The 26,733-nt window shown below is 40.7% G+C and overlaps 2 protein-coding genes across 3 annotated transcripts; one reads left to right on the top strand and one right to left on the bottom strand.

The window, feature by feature from the left end:
• Nucleotides 1–1,851: 1,851 nt before the first annotated feature.
• Nucleotides 1,852–3,229, top strand: LOC120560892 (GPI-linked NAD(P)(+)--arginine ADP-ribosyltransferase 1-like). The gene is made up of 2 exons (XM_039803783.1): nucleotides 1,852–1,997; nucleotides 2,093–3,229. Exons 1-2 carry the CDS (start codon nucleotides 1,917–1,919, stop codon nucleotides 2,843–2,845), a joined length of 834 nt encoding a protein of 277 aa, XP_039659717.1. The 5' UTR covers nucleotides 1,852–1,916; the 3' UTR covers nucleotides 2,846–3,229.
• Nucleotides 3,230–6,306: 3,077 nt separating this feature from the next.
• Nucleotides 6,307–26,720, bottom strand: LOC120560891 (protein HIRA). Of its 2 annotated transcripts, none has more exons than XM_039803781.1 (25): nucleotides 26,684–26,720; nucleotides 24,924–24,986; nucleotides 24,496–24,606; nucleotides 22,296–22,386; nucleotides 21,814–21,908; nucleotides 20,715–20,810; nucleotides 19,699–19,859; nucleotides 19,331–19,498; nucleotides 19,125–19,238; nucleotides 18,038–18,108; nucleotides 17,097–17,202; nucleotides 16,093–16,314; nucleotides 15,561–15,646; nucleotides 15,217–15,417; nucleotides 14,875–15,018; nucleotides 14,555–14,774; nucleotides 14,111–14,209; nucleotides 12,538–12,686; nucleotides 12,263–12,424; nucleotides 11,889–11,947; nucleotides 11,276–11,381; nucleotides 11,014–11,136; nucleotides 10,755–10,918; nucleotides 10,377–10,465; nucleotides 6,307–9,044 (listed from the first exon to the last, which is right to left on the bottom strand). In XM_039803781.1, exons 1-25 carry the CDS (start codon nucleotides 26,718–26,720, stop codon nucleotides 8,928–8,930), a joined length of 3,054 nt encoding a protein of 1,017 aa, XP_039659715.1. In that variant the 3' UTR covers nucleotides 6,307–8,927. The 2 variants fall into 2 exon arrangements, with proteins under 2 accessions (XP_039659715.1, XP_039659716.1); XM_039803782.1 differs by having other exon boundaries at nucleotides 14,555–14,771.
• Nucleotides 26,721–26,733: the final 13 nt, after the last annotated feature.

Raw genomic sequence — 26,733 nt, 5'->3', positions numbered from 1 at the left:
AAAGTCCGTAGAAATACGGGCTAAAATTCAGTGTTAATATGAAGGAATTTTCTGTATTAATTTTTCACAGGTGTTTTTCTGTATTCTGATTTTTGGATTAACAGAAATGTCCGTTTAAAGGTACAGAGGACATGCATTAAATCAACAGAATTTTCTGTTTTTAGATTAACAGAAATGTCAGTAAACTTAAACGGAAAAGGTACTGGTCATTTTCTGCCAGGACATTATCCGTTTTTCAACAGATTTTTTTCTCACAGTGTTCATTTGTCTGACAACTTTAGTTACTTCTCAGATGACAGTTTTCCATTCCCTTCCTGTCCAGTGAAAACCACATATCTCCAGATGTGTTAATGTTGAATGTTTGTGATGAACTGAAGGATGAAGTGTTCCTTTAAGTGTTGAGAAAATTCTCCTACCTCTTAAACTAAACAACGTCTGTAAAAAGCCTCTTGGATCAGCTGAAACCTGCATCCTAACAAAGCTGAAAACAGGGCCTTATTTTAGAGATACGTGGTTCTCACAGGACAGCAACACTCCAAACATATGATGATCTTATAGAAGATGATGCATCGCTGTAGAATAAACTACCCAACAGTATATTAAAGGTATAGTGGAGGATTTTCCCGAATTTTAGAAAAGATCCGCCCTCTCCACTTTTTGAAAAAATGCACATGCGCAACACTCTGCCTGCTCCCGAGACGTAACGCCTATTAAACGTGTGCACGAGAGTGCACTGTTTACAAGTTGCTGTCGGCATGGTTCATACAAGCCTACTTTCCAAAAGAAGATTTGCACTTTTTCACAAATTGAGATGTTTACCGTGTGTGCGCGGTGCGTGACTTGTGCCAGGGCTAGCATCGCTAATCATAGCTTACATCAACTTTCACTAGCAGTGATTTTAAATGGATTTCTCCAAATAGCATGCCAAACTTTACCTGTCGAGTAGAAACTTCGCGACTGAGGCATCAGTGGAGAGCCCAACCTGTGCTTTTAGCGCACGCCAGCGTGTGAAACATTCTCCCAAAAACACTCCGGTCTTGTTTCTTTCTTCAGAGGCCTTTCTCTTCTTGTCATACCTTTCGTAGACACTCGTAGCTCACCACACATATACACCTGAAAGTATTCATGCGCAGAAAGCGAAAACTACCCTAGGGACGAGCACGTACGACGGCCTTACGTAAACAAAGCGCCAGAATGATTGACAACTAGGAGGACCAATAGTCTTGATGATCCACCCGGAAAAAGAAAATCCTCCACAATACCTTTAAGGAGTTAACATTAGCACGACTTTAAACATCTACAGCAATGAAATGCAACATAGACATTAATGCAGCAGCAATATTAATCCAGAAATATCTGATGTAATAAACAGTGACAGGGAACACTTTACTGCACAATATTTGTACTTTAAGTACTTTAAATATATTGTGATGATAATACTGACATACTTTTACCTGAGTAAGGTTTTGAGTGCAGGACTTTAACTTGTAGTGGAGTAATTATACAGCATGGTATTACTTTCACTGCTGTGAAAGATCTGAATACTTGTTCAATGATTACCTGCACTTCACTGGAAACTGTTTTGGAAGCTGCTTTTTGAGAGATATTACTTTCATCTTCACAAAATAAAATGTTACTAATATTATGTTTTGTTCCATTTCAAGCTGTTCTGAACAGGAGGAGACTTTTTGGCGCTCTTTCGTCACAGAGTTGTGAAGGTAAGCCATTACTTTCCCGTATTTGGTCAGGTCTATCGTTCACAACCACCTCTTCCTTCCTGTTCTACTTTGTCTGTGTCTGTTTAACTTCCTTATTTGCTTCCTATATAAGTGTACTATACCCAGACCATGTTGTCCCATTGACGGGTCTTTCTGCTCGACTCCACAAATTGCCAGAGATTATTGTATCTAACAGCTATGTTTCTACTGTGGTTAAGAAGACCATGGGTATCATTTTTGGTCTTTGTTGTAGCAATGGTCATCATCTTTACAATAAAGGTAGGGTTGCTTCATTGTTACTGCTGTGCACTAACATCCGTAAGATGAAGAAAATAAGATTAATTGTTCTCAAAATGTCTATTATTTCTTTGAAGGAGGCCGGTAAATCTGGTGCTGTAGCTGGGGCTAAAACTGGGGAGAACAGTGTACTTCCACTGGATATGGCTGAAAACTCTGTTGACGACATGTACGATGGGTGCAAAGAAGACATGAAGAAGAGGGTAACAAAAGACCTGGAGAATGAGAAGAACAAAGACAAAAACTTCAAAGCGGTCTGGGACAGGTCAGAGAACACACACACACCATTTGGGGAATGGTTTAATAAAGTACTGAAAAGAAAACTGATTGTAGCTATTCGTACTTACACTGACGAAACCGATGTGTATAGTAAATTCAACGCTGCAGTTCGAACCCAGGGACCTGAGTACAAGACCACATTCGGGTATCACGCATTTCACTTTCTCCTGACTACTGCCATTCAAGACATAAGTGCCTCTGATAAAAAACAATGTTTTACTGTCTACCGTAGAGTCAACGAGTACTTTAGCCAAGATGTTGAAAACACTTTGATTCGCTTTGGCTCTTTCACCTCAGCCTCACAGGGTGATTACGGCAATAAAGACATTTTCGGAGAGAAGTCATGTTTTGAGATTCTCACGTGCATGGGAGCAGATATCTCCCCCTATTCTACATTTCCGAATGAAGCAGAAGTGCTGATTCCTCCCTATGAGGTCTTTAAAGTCGTAAAGATAGAGAAGCCAACTTCGAAGCGTCCATGTGAGGTGGTCTATACAGTGAAGCATACAGGCGCTTATTCCAAGTTGAATTGTACTCTTTTTCCAAAGTAAACACTTTCACATGTTAAACATACAGTTAACAAAACATGTAAAATTTAGGATGCACCATTTTAAGTACTGCAAATGATCTGTAATCAAGATTAATGTGAATGTGGATTTATTTGTTAACAATGACATTTGACAATCTCAAATTGAGGTGTAGATTTTCTATTGTGCAACAAGTGTTTAAGAGAAATAAACACTAGCTGCATAAAAATGAACCCTTACAGTTGTGTCATTGTTAAACTGGATCTGTATGAAAATGTTTAAATGAATAACAAGAATGAAAATGTTGTAATACATTGTATTATTTCCCATGTCATCTGTATTTAAATTGGGTGCATAACCTGTCCTATATACAAAGTTACTGTATGAAAACTGTCTTAAAAAAAATAATTAAAGACACTCGTGTTTCCCAAGTTGTGCATGTTTTTTGGATGTTTAAACACCTCGGTGTCTAACAGCCAAAACAGGAGAAGCTCTGAGTTCATCAACAAGTTCCCATGTTGATGAGTCTCCTGTCCCAAAGCTTGGTTGGCTCAATGGTGTTTGTTGCCTCCAACGGCGCCTTCCAGGCAGCTAATCCTAACCTTAACCCTAAACATAACCATTGCCGCGCTGCCTGGGAGGAGACATTGGGGCAAAAAACACCAAAGACTGCTTGATTGTATCCAGTCAGATTTCGGAGAGGATTGTCTATATGTTTGGATGGTCTTTGATGCTTTTAGGTTGGAGAAAGTCGATGATATTTAGTTTTGTACGTGGAGAGCAAATATAGTTTGAGATACTGCGTGCAAAAAGAAATAAACTCATATGAAAGACTCTGACTGTAAAAAGACGGATGGAGCCAGAACACATGACATTTAAACACTAAAACATATTTAATATTTAACTGCACTTTGCTGGAAACTGTGCATTTACAAACAGCTTTAAAAAAGGAGGCATAAGAAAGGTTGCCTATTATTTTGTGTTCAGTTCAAGCTTTTCTCAACAGGAGGAGACTTTTTGTCTCTTACATGGAGCGCTGCAAATTTGTAACCCCCCTATCCCCCCCTGTAAATTACACCTATGATAGACTCAACCTGAAATCCACCAAAGAGTGACCAATCACATGTGGTAGAGCCATCACATTTGCCCACAACCCCACATGTTCTCCATGTAAGCTGTACCTTGACTGAATTATTAGTGAGCTGTTGCCTTCCCTTTGGTAAGATAGGGACAGATATTAAGCGTAAGCATACTGTAGATATGATAATGTGCAGTGAATCTGTATTGTCATATGTTTGTGGATTCGGTAAGGACGCTAATACAGCTCCTCACCTTTTCTCTTCATCAATGTAATCACTGAGTACAAAGAAGAAGCAGTCTAACCGCCATAACTACAGTAATATTAATCATTTGGGAAGAGAACGTACTGATCAGCTGGCTGGCAGGCTAAATCAGTTTGTGTTGCCAAGCACTGCATAAAGTTTCTATATTGGTTGTAATGGGGTTAACTCTCTGAAAGTTTTCACAAGTCGAAAAACAATAACTGACTATATATATATGCCCTCTGTGTCTTTCTTTCACACACACACACACACACACAAATGTGTACGCTTGCAGAACTGTAAAGATAAGACCTCATGGTCACGGTAGTGAACCAGCTCAAAGATCTGAATTCAATCAAAGACAAATTCAAAATTAGTAATAATTATAATAATTCATTACATTTAGAAAATATAAAAAAAAGGCCTTAATGCACAACATGTCAAATACAAAGGTAACAGTTATCCATACAAGTGCGAGATTTCCGTGATCATTGGGGAGGACACATTTTATGGGGGTCTGTGGGTCCTTCTCCAGGACATTTTTAGCGTTACGAACTCATTTCCTGCATTCTGGTGAATTCTTATGCGAACATTTTTGGTGTAAATGTCTTTAGTAATATAAAGGGAAACACAAAATGTATGTAGCAGGTAACAATTCAATATAGAACAATATAATGGATTATATAATGCTGTGGCTCTCAGGCATTCTGTGTTGCTTTCAAATATTAATTCATCTGTAGAGCAACTTTTCTCATTTAATGTTATCCCTGCAGAGTCAACATGAAGGCATTACTCTTCCCTCCCCTTTGTTTTTTTTGTTTGCGGAAATAACCTCTCTAAATATATATATATATATATATACTTGCGTGTATATATTAATTAGGTACAGTATTTCAGTGTTCTTTTTTTGTGTTCTATTTTTTTAAAATATATATACATATAGGTAGCCCAGCGCGACCAGTGTAAGACACCCATAGATATGTCTGAGCAACAGACAAATAAGAAATCAGCAATCATCGGTAAAAGAAACATGGAACCTTAGCATCAAAATGTGTGCAAATTTAAATAGGAACAAGTTCTTGTTTCAGTGTCAAGTTCCCAATAATGCAGCCATATAACAAGCTGGAATTCACAAATGTGTTATGTGGACTATGGACTGACAAATCACAGTTTAAACCTCTTCAATCAGTGCCCAAAGCAACATTGCACAGTTTTGCTTCAGTAATGATCCAGGGTCACTTAGGCCTACACTTTTCTGGACTGGAAAAAATAAATAAATCCAAGATCCAACAGTATTCTTCTATATCATGCAACACTGTGGGGACATCAACTAACTGGAAGTTTGAATCATATAATTCTTCTTCTTTTAGGGCCAAAAAAAATTCTAACTTTTCAAAGGTAGTGATATGTCTCATACTGATGCAAATTAAAACTATGGACGCCCTGAGAGGCATGTGAGAAAATGTGGGTGATCTATTTCTAAGTCTGATCTGAATTGTTTTCTCTGCTGATTAAGCAACAGCTAAAGAAGGATTTGCCAGGATAATGGTTTTGAGTTCCTTACTTTGCATCTTTCAGCAGGTGAAAACAACGGTGCACTTCAGCCTCTTGTGGCCGAAATGAGTATCAAAGCTACTGTTTTCACAGATAAAAGAAAATTTATAAAAAATTATCCTGGCAAAACCTTTCCCCACCTGTTCTTAAATTACACAAGAAAGAAAACTTTTTAGATTAGACGTAGAACATGACCAGAATTGTTGATCGTTTTTCTCACTTGCCTCTCAGGGCTTCTGAAGAAAACAATACAAATGATGAAGAGTAGCATTTCACAAGACGAGTTAGATTCAAAGTGAGGGAAAATACAGACTAAATCCTGAGTTCACTGGTACATCTTTAAAGACTACAGCACATTAACTTGGCATATTGTCACATGGATTAAGTCAAAAGTAAAAGTGGCAGAGCTCCAGTAAGAAGTCTCACACTCAAATTCATATTTAACTTAATTTATCTTTTGATTTTATACGGTGTGATCTGTGTCGCACAAATAACATCACGTGTTTGGTAGTTGAAAGGTTCGTCTTTCATATTATCTTCATTTAACCCCCATCTGCGGTCTCACACTTTCTCTCGTTCACACACACTTAAGAAACACCAGACAGGAAATTACCAAAACCCAACTGTTCCTCGTTTATTTAGTTTTTCACTTTCTTTCTTCAAAAGCTAAATTCCAGCTTGTCTCCATTCATTTTTTCTTTTTCTTATAGAAAATGGAAACGAAAAATTGCCTTGTACAAACATTTAAAAAATGACTAACAGCAAAAAAAAAAAAAAAAAAAAAAAGAATTGAAAGAAAGTAATGCTGTACAGATTGGTAAAGAAAGAGGAGTTCTTCCCTCTGCCTCAGTGCTGCTCTCCACACTGTGCAGTCAAATACAGCAGTAAACAAGCTTCTTAAGATCACACTCTCCATTTACACACACACACACACACACACACACACACATACAGACACACACACACAGACACACACACGGCGGGCAGAGGATTGCTGCTGTGGACAAAAAGGCTATACACAAGTACTTTTTCTTGAAGTTCAATGATGTTTTGTCAGGTTTCACGACTGTTTAAAATGTCAAGTTAATGGATGTAAGATGAAAAAATGTCCTTATTAAACAGATTTCTTTACAGTGGTTTTTGCCCGGCAAGAGAGAGAAAACAAACAGGTTGCAGCAAAAAAATATGTTGTTATTTACAAGGGACAAGAAATGAAACAGACCAAATAATGTCTACATACCACGTCTCCACTGGGCCTCTTTGAAACGTTCATATCATTTCACAACGATCCCACGTTTTAACTGGCAAACCCTTTAGTGTGATTTATGAGTTAAAAAAAAGCTTTGCATGTGGTGAAACTAGAACCCATACGAGAGAGGAGGCCTGTTTGATACACATCCAGTAATATAGCTTGAAGATTGACTGTTTTTGCTTTCAGGAAGGCTGACATAAGCATATTTTCCTCGAGCAGCTACTGATATTCACAATAAACGTGTCTGTATGGGACTGTGGCCCAAGTTTACAGTCAAATGTTCCAAGTCCCTGCAGATCAGAGGATTCACTGTTGATGTTTAGTTAAACCTGTGTGTATTAAGAAGAAAAATTATTATTTTTATCCTGCCTTTCTGAGTGTTTCAGCAACACCTGCAAGCAGGGAGGAGAATGTGGTATACAGTAAATATGTAATCTGAGATGTCATGATAAAGGAGCTTGGTTCTGAATTTATTCACCCAACACAATACAAATGGGACTTATTAAGTCAACTTATGTTAGACCCTTGTTTGATCATCTTGTTTTTAAAAAAAAATTATTATATTGTGTGAAACAATTGATGAAATTACATCAAACTGTTGAAAAACGACATTGGTATCGACAACTTGTAATGATGTCTAACATTGTTGCAGTTCAAGATGCACCTGATGCACATTCCTGCATCGCCTAATCTTTTTTTTTTTTTTACTTTGTTATATCTAGTCTGGCATTGTGTTCATGTTAACTGATTTCTCATTTGATTTTTACTCACAATGCACATTGGCTGCTGTGCTTCCTGTTTGTGCACAAACCCATTTTCTACCATCTGAAATGCTCTAAGTGCTCTTTGAGTGACGTGTGAATGCTTCCGTGATTTAGAATCAGCTGCAAAGTGACACAAACGCTGCATTTCCACTGCATGGTGCAGCTCTACTCAACTCCAGCTCTGATTTGGGCTTCCATTAGCAAAAGTTGTGGGTTATGGAAGCAAGCTTTAAACCTTTTTGCTCAGTTGAGGAAGTTTTATTGAATTTAGCAGTTTCCAAATGAAAAATGAAAGAGAGAAAAGTTCTGATACCAAAAGTGAGTCGAGTAGAGCTGAACTATGCAGTGGAAATGAGGCAAAATGCATCATTTAAACCCATTTAAACCCTGTTGACTTTGTTTTCCAGAGGTCCATCTTATATTTCAGAATTTAAATTTAAATTCCAGTGGGGTTATACATTTGATTATCTTCTTCGCTGTGACTTCACATTTTTGGCATTTGCATTGTCACTTTTAAAGACAGCCAATACGCTCAGAAAAATCCCCCCCATTGGCAGATTTAGCCTTTAAAAAGCCGGTTGGACCATTTTGTCTGGATTCCCCTCATTTCCTTCACCTTGCAGATAGAGGGCGTGTGGTTATTTCTACACTTAAAGGCATCACTTTGGTACAAGCATATTGCTCTTTTACATCCATTCTGATTTGTATGAGCGTCTCACCTCTGCTCTCTCTCTCTGAGGAGGGAAACAGACTTAAGAAGGATTCACACGTGGCAGGAATCCAACCTGCGACCTTTCTGTCAGCGCCTCTCTTAAGTTAATCTTTATATGTTCATAATTAGGAGAGCAGGAGAGGGTCATAGGTCCGAAAAAAAACACTTTTAGCAGGAAAAAAAGACAAAAGACAAAAGTTCATACTGAGATCGTGATTAGAAAAAAATAAAACTAAGCACCCACCACTTCTCCCCAGTGAGCGACAGCACTGAAAAGTCCCAGCGCTTGAAAAGCTGTGGACTGGCTGTTAGTAAAGTTCTCCTAAAACACCCAGGATGTGTTTTTCAGCTTTCAGCCAGAACAGCGTTTCAAGCTTCCCAAGTTGAGAAAAAGCAGTCAGAGTTTACCCGAGCCGAGCCGGGACAAACCAAACTGATTTCATGATGAGTTTGAGTGTGTGTTTTGTGTCAGTCTGTGTGTGTGTGTTTGTAGCAGTGTGTGTTATTTGTTGCGCAGCAGCTCCAGCTGGTCCTGGTATTCAGTGAACAGTCTCTGGAATCGCAGGTTTTCAACGATGACGGGTAAAACCTCCCGCAGCAACTCGCGCTTACGTAGACCCTTAACACAGGAAACAAAGAGTTAGCAACATGTTACAGTTATTGGGGTGGCAGAGCTAGCGAGGGCTAAATGTATTAGCGATTAGCTTTGTTCGTACAGGTTGAAACAGGACTACAATGTTCACAATATGATGGACCAGTAAAATATTATCACAGTTAATCAGATCAGATGCAGGGAGGAAGATGGCCTAATATGAGTCAGCATTTCTTGCAACAGGTGTGAGAATTAAGCAGTCCAGATTTTTTTTATTGATTAACTGATGAGTTGATCAACAGCAAATTAATCACCAATTTCGATAACAAATTAATCGTTTAATAAGCAAAACAACAATGCTAAATAATGGCTGCTTAAAGCCTCTCTAATGTGAGGATTGTCTGCTTTTTTCTGATTTGTCTCATAGTAAATTTGTAATATCTTTGGGTTTAAGCGGTCACTAATTAACGTTAATTCCAGTAACTTCAAGCCCAACGTGGCCGCTGTCAGGTTCTTGGGCTCTCTGTTGCCGGTGTCTGTACTCACCCACTGATCATCTGCGAGGAAAGAAAGGTCACTCAGTAACAGCACTGTACAAAGCGATTGGACTGAGTGTTTCTTGCCGTTCAGAGTGATACCTCTTCTCTAGTTAAATGAGCTGATCGCCTTTATGTCATATTCGTAATTTAAAGGCTTTAGAATCAGGACGTCCTGATGCCATTTGGATCACGTCGCTCGTGGAAATTAGAGGTCTGTCAGATTAACAGCTGTTATTTCAATGGGTCAGATCCATATTTGATCAACATTAAGGTAAATATAAGTATCAGATTGGACTCAGTATCGACAGATTGTCGATATTATTAAGCCGGAAAAAAATCAATAAGGACATGCTTATTATAACCGACCCGAGCTGGGTTCAGACAGATATTTAGAAATGATGTTCGGGTCGGATCGGGCTCGGTCACATCAGCGTAATAAGGCATTGAACATTTTAAATTTAAAACGGCTTATTATGTAGGTAGCCAATGGGGCGCGCCTGTGTTAACGTGCGCTTGTTGCCCCGTGTGCGCTGATGCGCTCATCTGTTGAATGCCTTCCTACAGGTGCTTTATAAAAGCGGGCGTTTTCCACACAAACAAATCTACATGTGTCATTAGTATGAGAAAAAAAAAAAGAGAGATTTTGGGTTGGTTTCGGTTACTGCTCTGTCGGATGCGGCCGAGCTCGGACAGAAAAATGCAACCCGATCCGCACTAATCCCTATATGTCAGTAAACCCAAATAAAAGAGGTCAGAGCCATGGGACACAAGACAGCTTTCGACAGGAGGAAGAAGAGGACATCGCCATTTGTCATCATACCAGAGTGGTGGGCTCCCAGGCTGTGGCCGCTGATTTGTGGACGGGACCCAGCAGTTCCTTACAGAGTTCTCGGAGACGATACTCTGAGCCTGCAGGTAACACACACACACACACACACACACACACACACACACACACACACACACACACACACACACACACACACACACACACACACACACACACACACACACACACACACACACACACACACACACACACACACACACACACACACACACACACACACACACACACACACACACACACACACACACACGTCAAAACTGAAACAAAAAAATCAGACTCACCACTCCACATATACAGTCAGTCCTGTGTTCAAAGTGTACGAACCCTTACAGGGTGATAGTTTGGTACCTTCGTTGACGAGGAAGCGGGCGTAGATGAGCAGCCAGTAACGATACTCCTGCGCTGACTGCAGAGTCAGAGCAGACGCCAGCTGATTCTCCAGGAAGGCCATAGTCATGCTCTGCTGCAGGTGGTGAGGGGTGGAGGAGAGGCGGGACGCCAGCCGACCAGCACTGCAGGGACCAGAGACATTTTTTATTTTTTTTATTTACTTCTTTATTACAATTCATCTGGACTGAGAAGGGGCAATTTAATATTGCTGTCGTACTTAAGGTTGCGGCCCTGCATGACAGCCAGCGGCCCTGGGGACACAAGTGCATCTTGGGTAGGCAGGCAGCTTCTAAAGTCAGCACACTGGACCAGAGAGTCTCCTTTATCTGCTATCAGAGTCCTGGGGGAGACACGATATCATTCTTAAGAAGTTGAATTATTCAGTCGGCGTCCTGCTCTTTAAGAATCATTTGAACCAAATTCCGTGTTATTATTAGCAGTTGTTCCAGCCGTACTGTGTCTCTACTCTACAGTCTCACCATGTCTCCAGTGAGGAGCTGAAGCAGTAGGACTTCCCGTTGGATAGTCCAATGACTGGGACTCCCTGCTGGGTCAGCAGAGACTGAGACACTGTGGTGTCTGCACCTTCAAACACAAACACAATGTTTTTAGGGAGGATAGTGTGACTGGATTCTCCAGACTCACTGATGCAAATACATACAATAAATAAGTTTATAAGTCAAAATAACGTGGTTTGAAGCCATCATCATGTGGGGATAAAATCTCTTATGGATCATCTTCTTTCAAAATCATTTGTTGAATGTACTTTTAAAAAGGAACAACATTCAACATTTTGGCAAATACACTTATTTGCTTTCTTTTCATGAGTAACACGGATATCCATCTCATGTCTGTATGTTAGGTACACAGCTCGAGTCTGGATATGGTTAGCCTAGCTAAGCATAAAGACAAAAAGACTACTCACAGCAGCTGCTGGAACTTTTTTTTTTATTATCATTATTAACTGAGCCCAGCACCATACTTATCAAAGACTTGAGATTGATATCATCCCCCAGGATAGAAAGCAGATAAATGTATTCCCCAAAATGTTGAATTCTTCCTGTGTCATCGTCACATGCTGCAGTGTCTCACCAGATAAAATAGTCAGCAGCGACTCGTTCTTCACCAGAGCCTTTTGTTTCTGAACGTCCCTGCACACAGACAGAAATTAATAAAGCCATTATTTTTTTTATATATCAGAAACAATACCAGCAAACACGTCACTGCTCGTGTATTGTTCTACATGAAAAGCTTTGACTGAAACAGCATTTCTATCAACTTGTACAGAGGGAAAAAATAGCATATTTTAATATACAAATATCTCTGTAATGCACGTATAAAACTATGTCTTGAATTAGTCTACATGGGAAATAACAGACAAGTTTGAAACATCCCTGATAAATACAGATCACATCTAAAAAAAAAAAGAAAAGAAAACATTTCTAACAAAATCTGTGAGCACGGACCAGACAGACAGCGTCGCTCCAGCTGTCAGAGCCATGACGAAGTGGGCGGTGCAGTGCAGAGCTGACACAGGCGTGGGCAGCTGGATGGCAGGAAGGAGCCGCCGCCCACAGGAAGAGAACACGGACAACATCCTGTCCTGACAGGCGACGGCGATGACGTCACTGAGGGAGAGGAAGAGCCAGGAAAAACTGATTTAGTGTTGTTGATTCGTTTATTTATACAAATCGGTGGAGGCATGAAGCTCCATCTGTGAATGACACGCTGAGAATCGTACCTGCTCCCTGCAGCAGTGACCACTGAGCTGGGCAGCAGTGTGTTCCAGTCTCGTCCGTCTCTGGAGCATCGCAGCTGGCTGAGCTTTGAACCCGCAACCAACGACACCTCGTTCTCCACCTCCAGGAACACTGACGGCTCCATGCTCACCTACACACACACACACACACACACACACACACACACACACACACACACACACACACACACACACACACACACACACACACACACTTTCCGTTTATAGCTTAACAAAAGCTATGCAAGAAACAGTGTTATCCTAACTGACTGATAATAAAAATCAATGTATGTTCACACCCAAAATGTTATTTGATCTATGCAGCGTTACCATCCTTAGTTTGGTACGTCAGATCAAAGTGGTATTAACACAAAAGTATCACTGAGAAAATTGCGTCAAGTGTAGTTTTGTCTGTAATGTGTTAAACTGCTGTGTAAACAAACTACAGAAACATTGGGAATTATGGGTAGGAAGAGATGGATGATTATTTGTGCGCTTCTAACTCACATAAACAAAGAAAAGAGACCATTTCTTGATCATTTCTATTGATGATGTTGCAGTTCTTACTGGTCACCAGTAGAGGGAGTTGACTACTACAGACTACGGTCACATACAGCACTGTGAGCGAAGGCCAGGTACAATCACTGCAACTTCAGTTCTGTTTTTTAAATGCCGTCAGCGACAGACGCAGGTGCAACAAACAAACACGAAGTAGGAATATAAAATGCTAAATATATGTCACTTCATTTGGGTTGCAAACACATATTCCGCTAGCTTTAAAAAATAAAATAATTTAAGGTGAGCTTAAAGGCTGTTTTATGCTTCTGCGTCGAATCGACGGCGTACCCCCGCATACCCCTCTGCGTCTACGACGGATCCTACGCCGTAGCCTGACGCGCACCTCTCGAAAAATTTAACTACACGACGTGGCTTGGTAGCGTTGCATTTCCCCTGACTCATTTCCTGGTTCTCCTTCTCCATGAACAACATAAAATCAAGGAGAGGGTTAACTTTTCCTGCTACAGATTTCCCACCGTGGTCAGAAAACACAGGGGAGACACTTTGTTTCTCTCACTATGACTCCAGAGTCGCAACTCGCTCCCAAAGCTAATCGCCGTCACACTCTCACTTCTCCCTCGCTCTAACACACTCTCCCCCCCCCCCACACACACACACGTCACCAGCACACAAGTATAAACACCAGGCCACTTACGTAGGCTACGGCGAAAGCTCTGCGTGGAGCCTCCGCAGAACCATAAAACGGCCTTAACATCCAGCAGAAAACTGTACATAAAGGTGGTTCTGTTCTAAAAATAAAATACCTTTCTCCTGGAAGATAAAACCACCACAAAGAATTAAGAGCGCACACACACACACACACACACACACACACACACACACACACACACACACACACACACACACACACACACACACACACACACACACACACACACACACACACACACACACACACACACACACACACACACACACACACACACACACACACACACACACACACACACACACACACACACACACAGTGTGTTACCTGCAGACTGAAGGCCTTCTTTATACTGGGCGTTGGTAGTTTGAGAGCAGCTGGAGGAGCTGCCACCCTGCTGGGCTCCCGCTCTGCTGGAGGAATTATCTGACAGGAAGAGGAGGGACAAATCATACATTTATCTCTCTCTCTCTCTCTTTTCCAAGGACATCTGCACAAAAGGAGCTTTTACTAGACCTTTTCAATATTACTTGCTATTCAATTCAAAACCATTGAAGCCAAAAAATATGCTCTGACTGACATTCTGTAACTACGGGGTAAATTAATGTCTTCACGACCTGAATATGTTCTTGTTCTGGTTTGTTAATGTTTGTTGTTTTCGTGAAGGCATTTTTTCGTTTTCGTGAAGGCATGAATGGATCTCTTGGAGTTCAATGATGTACCGGGACCTCCATCCATCTATCTGTTCATCTTTTTCCTCCATCTCTCTACCTGCGTGAAGGGTTGGGCGATGGGTGCAGCCATCTTGTCTTTCCTGGGCCGTCCCTTTTTCCTCTTCTCCACCACCTCTCCTCCATCCATCAGCATCTCAGGTTTCCTCTTGCTGAACGACAAGTTCTTGTTGATGGAGGCCATCTTGTCCTCGCTGTCGCTGCTGGTGTCATCTTTTGTTTTTATGTCTTTCAGGGCGGAGATGCCGTCTTTTGGCCTGCTGGATGAACAGAAAAGCCCAATTTTGTTTTAGAGACGGTTTGTCCTCTTTTCTCACATTTGTACAATTTGTTTTCCTTCACTTATACGGAGTTGATCACCTGTCTAGAGGCGTGAGTCCAGCAATGGAGGAGATGGCGGCTGTGACCCCCGGCGTGGCCTTTGACCGCTCCGTGAACCTGGAGTCCAAAGCTTTCATTGGCTCGATCTTGGATGCAGAAGTGAGCAGAAGGCTGGTCTTCAAACTGGAACGTAAGGGAACCAGAAAATAAGGAACAGAAGAGGAGGAGGGAATGAGAAGATCAAGGGCGTTTTAAATGACCCGTAAAAAGAAAAAAAGGAAGAGGACGGGGAGAGATAGAGAGTTAGGAGTGAGAAATCTGAAGAAGTTAACAAGCGCAGATAGAACATCATAGAAAAAGAAAAGAAAGAACAGTTTGTACCCATCCTTGTTGTCTTCGAGCCCCTTGGCGGTGCTGTTGGGTGGAGGCGAGGTGAGCATGGGGTCGTGGCTGGGCCTAAGCCCCAGAGAAGAGGCCTGTCCTGGGCTGGAGTCAGAGCTGAGCTGGGGGGTGAGCTGGTTGGACATGGAGGAGCCCGAGGGCAGGATGGGAGCGCTGTTGAACAGAGCCGGCGAGAAATCCCTGCAGAGACAGAAGGAATATTTTGTTGTACGTTTTTCTGTTGCGCATGGGTTGTCCAATTGATTTCTTGTGTTGGGTCTATTTGCATGCATTTTCTTAATTTGAGCTCTCGGGGGCCACTATAGTGTTTCATGTTTTCATACCCCGTGTCCAGCTGAGCGATGCAGAGCGGTGTGATTCGTCTTCTGCCGTCTGCGGTTCTCGTCTCCACCTGCTTCTTCAGAAGGTTCTGCAAGACCACAAAATAACACAACCAAGATATTTAAAATAAAAAAAAAATATCAGAAAAGTATTTGTTTAAAAAAAAAGAAAAAAAAAAAGAAAAAAATGGAGCTTTTAAATGGTGTTCATAAATATGTATCCAATACATCAGATATTTGAAAATGGGCCGTTTCCAAGTTATTCTACATCATCTGCTCTCCTGTGTTTGACTTGTATTTCTAAAACTGTATCTTTTGTATCTATTCTTTTAATATAATCAGTGAGTTTCTATGTCTTTTTCCTGCAACCTGAATAATAAAATATTGCAAATATATAATCTATGCAGTCGGAAACTCGTATACAAGTAATATTAATTAATTAATATACAAGTAATACTAAGCAGAAACGTGTGTATAAAAAAAAAAAGAACCCGACACTCTGCTGCTTGTTAGATGTAACATTTCAGTTTCCCACCTTCCTGATGTCCTCCAGAGACTCTCCGTTCATCACACTGTTGAGTTTGGGGGCTGAGGATTCGGGCCCGGCGCTTCCTGGTCCCGAGTTGGCCTGGGCCGAGTTCTGTCGCTCCTGCTGGTATTTAAGCATCTCGGGGTTCTCGATGATGGTGGTGGAAAGCTGAGCCTCGGTGCTGGTTATAGCCAGACTCTTACCGTAAATGTTCTGATGGATGCTGTTCTGTGTGTCAGAGGAAGAGAGAGAGGAAGTTTAATTTGGGTTCCTTATGTTCTTGATGGAATGATGGAAAGAGGTTGTGTTTTTGTATTTTTTTTCGCTTCGGGTGGCATTGACCAATTACAAGCCAACCCGGGCTTGTAAACATAAATCACATAGCTCGGGCGACTCGGTTTTCACTTCCCTTCACGTTTTAATTCTGCTCATGGAAACCAACATATTTTATAACTGAACAACAAATTATTTGCTATACAACATGATATATCCATGATCGGAAGGGGTTTCTAGAACTTAAACTGGTATTACAACAGTCTCGTCCTGCTTTTCCTTTCTGGTATTCATACCAGGTAAAAACTTGAAAAAACAGCTGTTTTCAAGTGTCAAACCAGACCTCATCGGTTTATTCTTACCTTTTAAGCATGAAAAACTACTGGATAACAGAGGTTAGTATGTGTTTTCTCATATTAATAAAGCTCAGACACATTCAATTAATGTGTCTGGTAGCTGGTTTAGAGTTAGTTAGTTTAGATTTTATTCTAAGATGTGACAAAATGCAATGTAGGTCTTGAAAAAAGGCAGAGATTAACACTTTTAGGCAACACCAAGATTTCTAGAAATGTAACTGTTTTCTTGGTATTATGACTTTATACTAAATACTTTAAGTTATCAGTACTGAGAAAAGACAAACAGGGTCTCTTTTAAATATAGGAGTAATTTGTTTTGGTTTATTGAGTTAAATAACTAAGTTTGTGTTAGCAGCCAGATGTGATTCCATGGTGTCTAACCTTCTCCTCCTCGTTCAGTGGGTCTCCCAGTTCATCCAGTGAGAAGTCCAGGTAGGCCACAGTGCCGTCCATCGAACACACCAACATCCCCAGACCTGTCAGAGTCCTGACAAACACAATTCTAACTCAGACAAACGGAGCGTGTACCAGTGATGTCTTAAAGTGATGGTTCGGAGTAATTTCACCCTAGGGTCCTTTGCACTATGACCTCGAGCCAAACACCCCTCCAGAAGCTTTTTTCACCTGGGTCTAACATTGGGAGCGTTAGCGTAGCGTTATCAGCTGAATAGCTTAGCGCAGGGGCTAATGGACCCACGTTTGTATCTCGTAAATGACCCCACTAATAATGCCCGAAATGATACCCAACGTCTACACTAGTAAATATAGGTTATGTACTCATAAAACGATGGATTGGAAAGTTTGTAAGTACACCAGAAGTTTATGTAAATAACACTTGCCTGCTGGCTTCTGCTCTCTGCTGTTGATGTCCCTGCGCCCCTGCGCTAAGCTATTCAGCTGATAACGCTACACTACGCTAACTCTCCCCAATGTTAGACCCAGGTGAAAAAAGCTTCTGGGGGGGTGTTTGGCTCGAGGTCATGGTGCAAAGGACCCTAGGGTGAAATTACTCCGAACCATCACTTTAAAATCCTGTTCATGGATAACAGAGTATAGAGTAGTGCTGAATAGTGTGGCAGGGTCAACTGTGGCACTGCAACAAAAAAATTAATTAATCGCCAGGAGCCAAACAGCATTTTTCCAATAGCTTGTGATTATAAAAATAGACATTTGTAAGACCTGCAGACAGAAGACCTGGAGCTGCTAACAAGGTCAGATTATTTCTTTCATCTCAATGTTAAATCTTTGCAAAAGAGAAACTTATGGAGGGAGACACTGAAGCACATGTGTGACAGGCCCCACAGCGCCTTTCAAAAACGTACCAGGAAATGTCCATTATCGATTTATCAAACAGATCGTGGATGACCACCAGGGGGCGCTTCAGAGAGGTCAGCTGAAGAGGAGAAACAGGAAACATTAGTATCGCCAGGAACTAAACAGTAACTAAAACGGGGTAAGGAACTTTCTACTGAGAAGTCACTTCTCACACAAACATTCAACATTTAAAAAAGTTGATATTAAAATTGATGGGTAGCCTTCAATGAAACAACCAATACCAGAAACTATGGCAGCTTGCCAGGTGTTTGTTCCCGTTAACGCTGTGTGATGAACAGCTAAAGGCTCCGACACACCAATCCGACGGCTGACCGTCGGCAGAAAAGGCAGTCGGACTGATCAGTCGGTTCCCGTCTCTCAAAAAAGTGCCTCGGGACACACCGAAGCGGCGCCAACTTGAGCGTACGTTCTGCGTGTGACGTAATACGTCTCCGTAACAGCAGGTGGCGCTAATCTGTATTGTTGCCCAAAAAATGAAAACTGGAAATGACGGAACATCTCTCTAGACCCAGTAAACACAGAGCACGCTGTCGTCAGACATTGTTTTCATCAGAAAGTGTTGATAGTAGTCAAGAAGGATCGTTGTGGTCATTACTCGCTGAACGGAAGAAAATACGATGGCTAGTAATAAGAAGATACTGGCGTTGTCAGCTCTCAGGCTTCTTCTTGTGTAAGAAGCCCAGATTCGCTAGTCAAGGGTTGGCACTCCACCAATCAGATTGGCCATTGAGTCCGACTGCCCACTGGCCGATTCAACAAGTCAAATCGGCCAAAATGGATGCTGACGGCTCCGCCGACTGACGACGGCATGGAACACATCGACCAGACTCGAGTCACCGACCTCGCCAGACTGTCCGACGGCCGATAATCGGGTTGGTGTGTCAGCGCCTTAAGATGGTGTGAAAGTAACACAAAAGTAGTTTATACAGTAACACATTACTTTACATAGACAGTAATATTGTAAAGCGTTTTACTTTCAAATAAAAGTAACTAGTAATATGTAATATTGAATTTTAAGTCAGTTGCCCAATAGTGATGACCATTTTCTAAAACAAAGTGAAACGTGAAACTGACCCAGACGGAGAGCGATCGGTCTTTGCTGCCGACTGCGCAGCAGCAATACGGACAGCCGGGTTTTGGAGCGCTGCCGTTCTTCTGTTTCTTCTTAAAAATCTTTGGGTTGAATTTCTACAGAGAAAGAAACCAGATCCATCAGTGTGCAGACAGATGTTAAGACGTACACTTTTAAAATGCACAACATCAGACTAAAACTTCCTTACAACCACAGTGACAGCTTTACGGTGGCCCACAAAGTCCATATTAGTCTTCCAGCCGTCTCTCTCCACGATCTGCGCGGTGGGACCGGAGTTGTTCATGGCGTGAGCCGATACCAGGTACTGGCCGTCTGGAGACCAGGAGAGACGCAGGACGTGGGTCGTCCCGCCGCACTGAGACACAGACAGACATAACAAAAACTAATTCAGACCCTCATTTGGTTAACTGTGCTGTGGCAGAACTGGGAGGAAAACATACAGATGTTACAAATAAAAGAGGGAAAACGCATAACGAATGTGGACGTTCCCATGTAATAATGTCAACCCTGTGCGCGCCACTGCATCATCAAACACAGCGGACAGTGTTTTTGTACCTCGCTGAAGGGTTTGGTGATGTTGGCCTCCATCTGCCAGTCCACTGTCCTCCACACTCTAAGGCTGTGGTCGTCGGCCTGGGAGGCGATGTATTTCCCCACCGGATCCCACGTCAGACCTTTAACCAACCCAGTGTGTCCTCGCAGCCATGTCACCATCTCTGGAGAGACACAGAAGACAGAGACATCGATGATATTTTCCTGCTCTATCAACATACATACATAGGCTCACTTATTAGAAGTAAAAAAAAAAGAAGGAAAAAAGCTTGAATGATCAATTAGTTTATCAAAAGAACATTCATCTGAAACTATTTTGATAAAGATTGTTTGGTATATTGATTTTTGCTTGAAAAATGACTAAACAATCCCAAGTTCCAGCTTCCAGGAGTTGCTGCTTTTCTTTGTCTCATGTGATAGTAGACTGAATGTTTATGTTTTATGTTGATATTTAAGTCTAGTATCAGTCAGGTAAAATGAGCAACTTGATGGCATTACCTTGGGCTTTAAGAAGTTTTATTGAGTTTATTTTCATTTTATAAACTAAATGAACAATCAAGTAGTAGAAAAATAAGCAGCGCTTTATTAGATAATGAAAATAATTGCTATTTGCAACCCTTTATTGCAATATAAATTGCAATACATTGTGCAGAGAGGTTTTTCAGTATTTAGCATTTTCAGGAAAAACAAGTGATTTTTTTATGTGGAGGATTTGAAAATGTATTATTTTGCTAATCAGTAGTAGTAACCAGAATGATACTTTGGTAGACACTCATTATGCTAACCTAACATGCTGCTGGCTGTAGCTTTAACATACAAACACAAGAGTGTTATGGATCTCATTAAACTCTTGGCACTTCCCAAAATATATCTTTAATAATGTCACCGTACCGCAAAATCTCCTTTAAATTCTGCCCATGATTAATGAAATGACATTAGGTCAAGAGGAACTGTGCAAAATATTCTGTCTTCCTTTAATTATTGCGAATGATACATTTTAAAAGTCATTTGTCTCCCACCTGGAAATTTGCGAGCGTTCCAGATGACAATGGTGTTGTCCACGCTGCAGGAGGCCAGCCACACGTCATGTGGAGACCAAGCCACGTCCATCACATCTACAAACAAAACACACCGAAATCACTGCCTGAGTCTAGTCTAGTGTCTTAGTGTTACCAATTAGAGGTTCCCTGTGGAGTTTTGGTTTCTGGTAGCGCTATGGAGCTGTTTCTCTATGAATGGGTCCCTGTGTTGTTAACTTGTGCAGTGCACACGCACACGGATGCATATGCACGCAGGTGGTGCTATACACATTTCCTCCAATGGTTTCACTATTCCACTGAGCTACAGGTGGTGGTAACACGCCAATGTGAAAACAAAGGCAAGGAAGAAGAATGATGTAAATAATGCTGATTTAAAATACTTACAAAATCAGTATTGCTAATGCAAGGAAGAGAGAAAATGTACTGCAAAAATATAAATATATGCTAGAAAAACAGACAAAACTTTAAGATATGTTAGTTAATTTACTCGTGTGTACATTGTGTGTTTTTAATGTTTTCTTTGTGCATTTTGTAGATATATTGTCTGTGTACATAGATCGCTCAATGGTGTTTTTTGCCCTCAACTGCTCCTTCCAGGCAGCACTGCGACCGCTGCCTTCAAGGCACCTAACCATAATCAGTGCCTCCCAACGGTGCCTTCCAGGCAGCGCTGCCTGGAATGCACCGTTGGGGGCAAAAAACACAGATAAACACATAGAGCTAAGACCCTGTTTACACTTGGTTTTAAAATCAGATCACAGGTGAACAACATTTAATACAAGTGAATACAAATACAAACGACCACCAAGTAGCATGGTGAGCCGATCGCTCAAACCACATGCAGAGGTGGTCTGTCCACATATTTTTGTAGTGCAAATTCTAATCCATCCCCAAGGACGTAACAGGAAAATACATCCTCACTAAAGGACGTGCTAACACGCTATAACTTGCCCATTTGACGCATGATAGACACAGGTGTGAAGGACGATGTGTCCCGGTTGTCCAGTTGGTGTTCGGACCCCCGTATCGCATTTTAAAACCAAGTGTTTACAGAGTTTTAGTGTGTTTTGCGTCTTACCTCCAGTGTGGTTCCTCAGGATGGTAACACACCTCCACTGCTCCACATTGGCCAGCTTACTGCTCGACCCAAACACTGTGCTCGGACCGATGAATCTACAGAGAAAACACACGGTCAAAACACAAACAGCACAAATCTATAGTGATGGTCAAATGAAGCTTCGCGAACCACTGTCTTTACTTTGTGAGCTCACTATATGGCGCTCTCTGTTCAACAAAGGGTTGAAAACACAATGAATTGCCATTCCTTTAACCTTTTTCTTTGAACAGAGAGCACCATCTAGTGAGCTGAGAAAATAAAGACAGCGGTTCGCGAAGCTTCATTTGACCATCACTACAAATCTAGTTTTGATTTAGAAAACTTTGTGGTTTACAATACTAAGAAGTTCATATAAAAATATAATATTACGTTCAAAATCATCAAGAGTGGATTGTAACAGCAAAAACAGCATTTGTATTTGCACATTTTGCGTGTGTACATACGCAGCTCTCTTCCACACCATGACCAGCTTGTCGTCTCCTCCTGATGCCAGGTACAGCCCGTTGTTGGACCAGCGCACACAGTTCACACAGGCTGCAGAGACAAATATACACTCGGGTTATAAATATAACTAACTAGGCAGTGTGTTATGATGGGCATTAATAGTGCCTGCGCTATAGTAGTGCTACACGTTCCTATTATTAAATCTGAATGCTTGCACAGTTATTTGGAACACTTTCACATTAGTGCAATTCACACTCTTCTGCTGCTGGAGACTGGGCAGCAGTAGTTGTAGAATAAAAATATAGAAAAAGATTCAAACCACTTCTTCTTGAATCACTTCTTACAATACATTTTATAGACTTGCTTTTATGTGATGTCGTCTTGTTGCCCTATCATCTGTTAACTACATTTTATTTATTTAATTGTTGTTTTAACACTGCCCCATATTCTATTTTCACTATTACAATATGTATACTTTTGTATGTGCTTTTCTTTCTCCTGTCAAAGCACTTGGTAAACTATTTTGAAGGTGCTATAAAAATGGTTATTATTAATTATTATTATTATCATAAAAACTATCGCATCAGAATCCAACTTCTCCAACCTTTAGGCTGCTGGCACAAAAATACTGTTACTATCTGTAGGAATAGTAAAAAAAAAAATAAAAATAGTAGAAGTAGGAGCAGGAGTCATAGAACCTGTTTTACTGCTTAAAGCGTATCTTCGCCAAGGTCAAATTTAGGGTCTTTGTGTGACAATTCCCGAGTCAAACTTTTGAAGTTAAAGCTATTTAGGAAGGAAGCGCCACTTTTAAGATTCACCGTATTCTCGTTTTTCGGTCAAATGGCCTTTTGAATGGGAGTGATAGGGGCACTTTTATGCTAGCCTCAAAATAGCTATTTTTAAACCCCTAAGAAGGCTCGACACAACATTAAACTTTGCTCGAAGTATCACCAGGGGCTCTACACATGAACTACACCGGTGCACAAGGGATATACAAAATCTGTGGCTACTTGTTTTGATATCGACTCGTTTTGACTGCCGAGGTGGTAGCGGCCGGAAACAAGAGCTACGGTGAGTTGTTCAAAACCTTTTTTAGTAAACTCTGGGTACACAAACAATGTTCTCAACGCTGGAGTTCATGTGTAGAGCCCCTGGTGATACTTCGAGCAAAGTTTCATGTTGTGTCGAGCCTTCTTAGTGTTTTAAAAATAGCTATTTTGAGGCTAGCATGAAAGTGCCCCTATCACTCCCATTCAAAAGGCCATTTGACCGAAAAACGAGAATACGGTGAATCTTAAAAGTGGCGCTTCCGTCCTAAATATGCTTTTAAACTAAAGTTTGACTCGGGTACATTCACAAAAAGACCCTAGGTTGCATTTTGCAGAGAGTTACGCTTTAAAGCTGTTGAATAAAAATGAAATAAATAGAAGCGGTCTGTAAAATCAAGGACATTTGGATTGTAGGATCTGCTTCTTTGTTGTTCACAGAGAAAAGGAGCACAGCAGGATTAAAACAGGAACTTCAAACTAGCAGAAAGAAAATGAGTTGGCTATACGTAATTGGCAGGTCAGAAGCAGTCAGTGACATAGTCAAGACTACAGAGAGGAGAAAGAGTAACATCCAACTGGCAGTATTCTTTAATTATTATTGTTAAGTGTTTTTGAAGTCTGGCAAATATAAATTCTCATTTGAACAAATATAACAGTGTAACTGCGGATATATTAATTTTCTCTGGCACTCTTTGTGAAATGTAATCTCCATAGAAAGCTACTCAAATATGATATCTTCCCCAGTTTCACTAAGAGATTTTCTCTTCACAGGCATACAGAGTTATTAACCCTAACCCATTATGCCATTTTCTTCTCGTATGCGTCTCATAGATGTTCCATTGATTTTCTGATATAATTCAGCCTTTAATTCTATAACAGAGGTTGGAGTTAATGAGGATTGAACAGATAGATGCTTTAGTAGTGCTTGATGTGGTGGGTGATGCGTAATACATCATAATACAACCATGGCTGTATTTGTTTTTTTCTATGTAGAAGTTGGAGCAGTGTTTAGTATTGTTCATAGTAGAGTTGTATATGTTTTAGAAGAACTAGTTTGCTTAAAACAGAAGTACTTGAAGAACTTACACAGCAGGGAATTAATCAATACATCAATTAACCAAACATTTCTACAGATAAGGCCGGTTACCTAGGTGATTGTCCATCTGGCACAGCATTTTGGGAATATTCTCATTCTTCTCGTCATCCTCCCTGAGGACTGGGGCCATGTTCCAGATCATCACCTTGCCAGAATCCTCTCCTGAAAACAAATCCAAAATTAAAGTCTATACACCCCTGACTTTCTGTTCCATGACGGCATGATTAAGACATCTCTGTGTTTTACTTTGAAAATCTTACACAATATGTAGTCCTAGGCTGCAGGAGAACATTCAGTATGATGTGATACAGATTCAGAACTGTCTTAAAAAACAGACATCAACACTTTACATAGTCATCAGCCCAGTACTTCATCAAGCACTAGATATTATATAAATGACAAATGTTCATTTAATTTAATTTCAGTAATAACATCCTACGACAGTGAAGCGGTTTCAGTGCCAAATGATCTGGTCTTACCTTGCCCACCAGTTGCAAATTTTGTCCCATCAGGGTGGATGTCAACTGAAAATATGGGTTTGCCTGTGGAACAAAACAAATGTCAACTTTTAATGATATTTTTCAAATCATAGTTTTATGATATTTTCTCTTTACAGGCATACAGAGCTACTGTGGGTGGTGTAAATAAAATACATCAATAAAATGTAGCCAGCCCCAGGGCAGACTGCAAACCTTTGGTTGGCTCATAGCTATTGCTAGCCCAATTTTCAACTCTTGTCCCTAGTTTGGCTTTAACATATACAGTGTAATTCACAAATATTTTCACGTCAAGTATCCCTAAACTGACACAAATTAGACCACAGGTTCCCATTTGATGAGATTTTGTCATATGATAGGATTTTTACTTTTAGATGTTTTATTACAGAAAGCGTATCAAACACATGACCAAAACAGTCATACATTATGTTACTTGTGGAAGGAATTACGGTAAAAATAAATTATTGTGCTGGGGACTCACTGGAACCCCTCAAGGACCCCTGACCCCACTTTGGGAACCACTGGTGTAATTAAAATATACAGCTTTCAGTATCACAAAACCAACACTACAGATATGGAAATATAACAAAATACACATCAACAACACCATAAACCTTGGTAATTTGCAGTACTATTACCTAAAAATGGGTACAGCACACACTTTGTTGTAAAATATTTTATATCTGGAATTAATATGAATCCAGTTGGTAATGTGTTCCAGAGTTGACAGCCCTTTATGGAGATGGTCTAGATGTGGTATTTTACAGTTGAAAACAAAAATGAGTAAAGCTCTCAAAGCTAAGTCAATTGTATCTTTTTAGTATGTTACAGTGATGCCACTGGACAGGCTTCATGTTTCAGTGCCTGGTTGTATAAGGATGCAAGATGTTTGATGATAGATGTTGACGCTAAAGCCCAAATATTTGAACTTGTGCACAGTGGAAGAAGGAGGAAACTCATGTTTGCTGGTTATTGTGAGTGTCAAAGAGCATCTCTACGGAAAGTCCTTAATCAACAACAAAAATACTAAACATCTGCTGTTTGCAGCTTTTAAATTGAAGGGATTTGCTTGCTGTCTCTGCTGTAACGTTAACTCATGTCAGTTATGGGCCGTTAGATAAGACATAAGACATGTCTTTTGGACATGTCCATTGCACATTTGGTTTTCCGGCATGTGGACACTTACGCAGGCTTAAAGAATAATCTTAAAAACGAGTTACTTGACTTTAATGACATTAGCTAACGTTAATCGTCACCTGCTTCCTAAATTCAGGCCATTTCCCCAACGGTTAACTTTCCAAAACTGACAGTTTGGAGAGACACTTTCTTTTAGGTCCACGTCAAGCTTGTTCACTGTAAAAAAAAATAAGGTGCGTTTGCTAAAATCAAACAAAAAATAAGTCACTTTCAGACAACAACTTCGAAATGGGTCATTTTGAAGGTAAGTTAGCTAGCGTCAGGGCAACCGAGCTAGCCGTGGGGGGGCTAACTAACGTTAGCTAGCAAGCTAAGGTTAGCAAACATGAAATATATTTGGAGCACAGAGGAGTGGTACTGATGTTGACAAAAACACCAGATGTGTGTGTTCATTTGTTGAATAAAGTATTGTATGCGAGTGACTATGAAGTGACAAACAAGTCAAACAAGTGTCGACCACCACCATCATGCCTCCTTATCATTTCACCCCCCCCTGCCGACAACAAAAGCCCAACTTGGTCCAACAGATTCCTGCACAAGCTTACCGTTGTGGCTCACCCAGCTCGGCTTCAGCAGCTTCATTTTTCTATTTTTT

This window comes from Perca fluviatilis, chromosome 6, assembly GCF_010015445.1.
Source record: "Perca fluviatilis chromosome 6, GENO_Pfluv_1.0, whole genome shotgun sequence".
NCBI classification, from domain to species: domain Eukaryota; kingdom Metazoa; phylum Chordata; class Actinopteri; order Perciformes; family Percidae; genus Perca; species Perca fluviatilis.
Note: the sequence above shows the minus strand (reverse complement) of the source record. Positions and strands in the feature narration are given on the sequence as shown.